General features: G+C 37.0%; 2 protein-coding genes across 5 annotated transcripts in view; one reads left to right on the forward strand and one right to left on the reverse strand.

Moving 5' to 3' along the window:
• Window positions 1-5,000, forward strand: part of LOC119580148 (venom protease-like) — a 33,253-nt gene that overhangs the window by 9,431 nt on the left and 18,822 nt on the right. The gene's annotated exons all lie outside the window — the stretch shown is intronic.
• Window positions 1-5,000, reverse strand: part of LOC119580147 (venom protease-like) — a 9,382-nt gene that overhangs the window by 3,803 nt on the left and 579 nt on the right. For 3 of the 4 annotated variants that reach the window (XM_037928106.1, XM_037928108.1, XM_037928109.1), the window contains exons 2-7: window positions 4,788-4,843; window positions 4,646-4,681; window positions 3,958-4,057; window positions 3,462-3,579; window positions 2,476-2,609; window positions 600-757 (exon numbers count right to left, since the gene is read on the reverse strand). In XM_037928106.1, the coding sequence (XP_037784034.1) occupies window positions 600-757; window positions 2,476-2,609; window positions 3,462-3,579; window positions 3,958-4,057; window positions 4,646-4,681; window positions 4,788-4,843 (602 nt within the window). The remainder of the gene's footprint in view (window positions 1-599; window positions 758-2,475; window positions 2,610-3,461; window positions 3,580-3,957; window positions 4,058-4,645; window positions 4,682-4,787; window positions 4,844-5,000) is intronic. The other variant, XM_037928107.1, reaches the window with a different exon arrangement.

Below are 5,000 nucleotides of genomic sequence, written 5' to 3' on the forward strand. Positions count from 1 at the left end.
TACATATATATATATATATATATATATATATATATATATATATATATATATATATATATATGCATATAAACCCATACATATATACGCATATATACAAATGTATACACATATATACATATATACATCAGGAAGATACATTTCATATCATTCAGAGGGAGACAGAATGAGAAACTACGAGGGGGAAAAGAGTAACAACAGATCTACAGTCTGTAGTACACAAACCAATGCACTTACGGATGTAAAGATAGACAAGAGTATTAGACATAATGACAGATATGCAAAAACGAACTGAGTGCGAGATAAACAAAGAGGCGGATAAATAATTTAATAAATTTTAGTGTTGAGATAGATCTGTAATTAGAAACAGACAGATTTATAAACTTTATTATTGAGATAGGCCTGTAAATAGAGAGACTAACATTTATGAAGTCTGTTAGAAAGGTAAGATATATAAATAGAGACAAGCAGATTAAAAAAAAACTCTGTAGAAAGACAGACAAATAAAAGTTTAAACGGATATAAAAGGCAGACAAACTAACAAAACACATACGCAAGCAGGATGATGAACATATAAAAAGGGAGACATAACGCAAACTCACCACTGAATACAACGTCTCTCTCCAGAGTAATAATCGAAATATCGTCTCTTCTGCTGATTTCATTATATCCAGGATCCGTGTGATTCAAAGCGACCAGTTCTATGTGGTCTGCATCGTCAGTGCTAGTCAGGTGATAGTCCCCAAGACGAACGAAAAAGCTGCAGATAAAACAAAATTGAGTTTTCGTTCACAAAAGCAGTATTTCGTAATAAGGAAATTGCGTAACTGATCGAATGATCGGCAGTCGATGATGACTGTCATTGGAAATATCAAGAAGAGTTTTTTCCCTTCATGTGAAATACGAAATTTTTTTCTCATCATTATTATTACAAGATGGAAGACAGCGAGAGCAAGTATAATCTTAGGACCAAAGAGATTCTTGAATTTTTTTTTTAACTGGAAGAAGAATATAAATGTTGATGTAAAGAGATTTGATTTGAATTGATAACGTTTATTTACAGAACAGTGTACATGCCCTGCAAAAAGCCTGGTTAAGATACCAAAGCATCTATTCAAACTGGCTGTGCTTCCGTTTGTGTAGAGGGCTATCAGTCACACATTAGTGTTATATACATGGCTGAAGGGCTGTGCTATTATCACTGTATTAAAATATCATCTGGCTGGTAAGAAAACCTTTAATATAACTTATCATATCAAAGACAAGACCAGCGTCTATAATAAAGTTAATATAATCAACAAGTACTAATCTGTGTACAGTACTATTTGATCGATAGGATGCAGTTTTTTATGCAACAGAGTAAGTAATGGGTAAGATTATGCGACTTGGGCGTATTGCACAGTTTGCGGTGGTGATATGAAACTGGTTTTGCCTACAAATTGTATAGTGTACTGATATCCTATGCGTAGCCTAGTCAATGTAACCTGCTAAAGTCCATGGTAGACTTTATAGGGTTTGTCTATATCTGATGTCCCAGCAATACTCTCGTAATACCAGATGTCCGTCTATTTTCATCTTCTCAGTGCTCCATACCTGACCCTCATAATCACGAAGACAGCTGATAACCCATTTTTTCATTTGATTGAGATATAGCGGTATGGATATTCATTGGAAAGTGCTAATCTTGCTAACTGATCAACCCTATATTAGAGAGTATCCAGTATAGGGACACTTAAATGCCCTGATCTGATAGTTTAGAAATTATGTGAAGGATATTTCTGGTTACCATGTTTTCTGGATTAAATGCAGTGAGCCTATGGAGAGCGCCTTGGCTATCAGTTAAGACAGCCAGGTGTCGCTGCTGCTCACTACCTTTCTTAATGGTATGATATATGGCTACTGACTCGGCATCAGTTTTGCTTGTCCAGTTGGAGATACACACACTTTCTTCAAGATCTTTATCAGGAATTAGTACACCAATCCCTGCTGCTCCATGAGGATCAATGGAAGCATCACAGTAGATTGCAAATGGGGGCGTATAATGAGAGGGATGTAGAATGCCATCTATATATTTCAAGTAATGAACTTTTAGTCACGTTTTTGAAGCCATGGATTTAGGCCCTACTAGTTTATCAATATAAGCATGCACATGAGATCTGTGATGGTGTGTGTGTGTGTGTGTGTGTGTGTGTGTGTGTGTGTGTGTGTGTGTGTGTGTGTGTGTGTGTGAGAGAGAGAGAGAGAGAGAGAGGGAGAGAGGGAGAGAGGGAGAGAGAGAGAGGGAGAGAGGGAGAGAGGGAGAGAGGGAGAGAGAGGAGAGAGAGAGAGAGAGAGAGAGAGAGAGAGAGAGAGAGAGAGAGAGAGAGAGAGAGAGAGAGAGAGAGAGAGAGAGAGAGAGAGAGAGAGAGAGAGAATCAGTCTATGCAAAGGCACTGGGATAACAGAAAACAAGAATATGGTGCGTTATCGTCTACTCACGTGTTATTGGAAGCTTTTACGCAGTGAGCTACGGTGAGAACATGGCGACGTGTGATAAGGGATCCCCCACACAGTGCTCGAAATATGCCCTTGTCACGTAGTCCGATGGTAGCAAGCCACGGCCATGCGCCACGCTGTCAATTAATATTAGATCATGTTTAGGCCATGTCTCCATTTTTTTTCTTTCCATGACAATGGGACCATACTGAATGCCTAGTCCTCCTTGAGATCTTGCAATGAACTGCTGTTCGTGAGGCACATTACCCAGACTCATAGGAGACGCAAAGCCACTTGTTACTTGAGTGACCATCAGGCACTCAGGATCTAAATAATGACGTCTTGCTGAACCTCTATATTGACGCTGACGTGCATAAGTCTCGGCTAGGGTAGACGTGTCATTCCTAACGGGGTCCCCAGCCACATTGGTATTCGAGGGAACGAGCTTGTATGCAGATTAGCAATGCTAGTAGGGGAGCTATAAGAATAAGAATAACAAGAGAAACAAGCAGCAAAAACTATAATAATAAATAATACTAATTTACTAATAGCATCTGCAAAACTATTATAACAGTAAAACAAGACGAAGACGCAGTTGAAAAAATAAAAATAATTGTAACAATGATGATTGGTATGTATCAGTAGTGGTAAAACGAAAATAATACAACCATTAATAAGAGCAATGAATATGAACTGGATGAATATAATTAATAGTAGTAGTAACAATTACAGCAACACTAAGACAACAATAACATAAACAATAATGATAAATAGTAACTCAAATAACAATATCATGTATCTAACATTACATTGGAGACGGGTGAATGATTTTAGTGTAGTTAGATTAAGGATTCCTTGTTTTTAAACAGACATACCTCATGATAGTGTGTGTTTACAAGTTGTCTCTACTTGTACTTATCTAGAAATATAAAACTTTCAGCAAACGTATATTTTCGCTTTAGAACAGGTATAAAATAATTAACAATTACCCTCTGAAGATCGTTTGCAGGACCCGGAGCCTCCGAGAAACCGCACTCTTCCTCGGTAGGAATGATAGGCTTCGAAGAGGCTGATTCGCAGCATCTCGAAACGTAGTTCAACAGCTCACTGAAAATATTGACATCAATTAGTGCTCCAGAACAAGGCTTCGATTATGGAATAATCCACAGGCAATCTACGGATAAGTTAAATATCCTCGTGTAAATTGCCTTGAATACTGTAAAAACTAACAATAAAATGGAATTTAACGCCTGCGACATATAAAATTTCTCCAGTTCTGTTAGTAAAACATTATTTTCTGTGACTGAAAACACCTCAAGAACGTTTTGCAGACTTATAAACATGTTAGTCGACGATATATGCCACCATTTGTTTAGTAGATAAATATCATTTCAGGAGTGGCGTTACGACATATATCAACATAAATATGACAATATTGTTAAATTATTTTCGAGGGACCCATTATTGTAATAGGAAGTTACCTACTCTCCTAATGTCGTATTGAAGAGTGGCTTTACAGAAGGTTCATTCTTCTGTTTAACGAGGCTCAGGTAAGAAGAACACTCATCCTGGGAGCCACAGCTACCTGCAGTGTTGATAAGACGTCCTTGTATATTTTTCGAAATTATTATTATTATTATTATTATTATTATTATTATTATTATTATTTAGAATGGAGGGAAGGGCTTTTATTTTAAATTGACATTCAAGAGTTTTTTTTTTCATGTATATGAGAAAACGTAAAAAAAAAAAACACAATTCTCTGTGACAGTCAAAATACAAATGAAACACACTCAAAGCTATAATCTGTAGAAAAAAGGCAACTCGTCCCGGCCTCTAGAGTTCTCTAATTTTCTAAGTCAAAAGTTATAAATTGGAGGTGAAGCCAAGAATTTTCAGTAAAGCCTCAAATGACATCGTATATAAGTGCCTTGTAATACAGAAGGCATTTAGACATACACGTCAAAAGCCAGCTACATTAGAATAAATAAGGCAAAGCAAATGGGAGTACTCCAGATCCGTGTGAGTTTCCATAGTTTTCTTTTCTGTGACTGTGTGCACTATTAGATTATTTTATTGCTACTTTCTTTCTAAACATTGTTATGGATATTGAGTGTCCTGTTGTCTTTCTAATTTCATGGTTAAACACTTTCTTTCAGTTACAAACACTGGCCGTTCGAATCACCAAGTGAGACACAGCGAGAGCCACCTGTGGGAAAAAGTCCCGAGAATCAGTCTGGAAACAAATATAATAGGCAATACATACCCACTCATATAATAACAAATATCCAAAACCAAAAGCAAGCATAGCATACCTTGACCGTCTGCTGTGTAAACAAATAACAAAATTGTTCCCAACCACAACATTGTTCTGCAATGAAGATTCAGACAAATAGTTATAAATGTTTTCAAAGACAAGAGTTCCTACAGCTGGACACGTCTGGCAGTGCTGTCAGTGGACTTTTAAAGTTCTGTATTCTCGGGTGGGACGGCTTTTAATATCCAGTCATCAGGAAATGATGTTTGAC

Source organism: Penaeus monodon, chromosome 13, assembly GCF_015228065.2.
Source record: "Penaeus monodon isolate SGIC_2016 chromosome 13, NSTDA_Pmon_1, whole genome shotgun sequence".
In the NCBI taxonomy this organism is placed as follows: Eukaryota; Metazoa; Arthropoda; class Malacostraca; order Decapoda; family Penaeidae; genus Penaeus; species Penaeus monodon.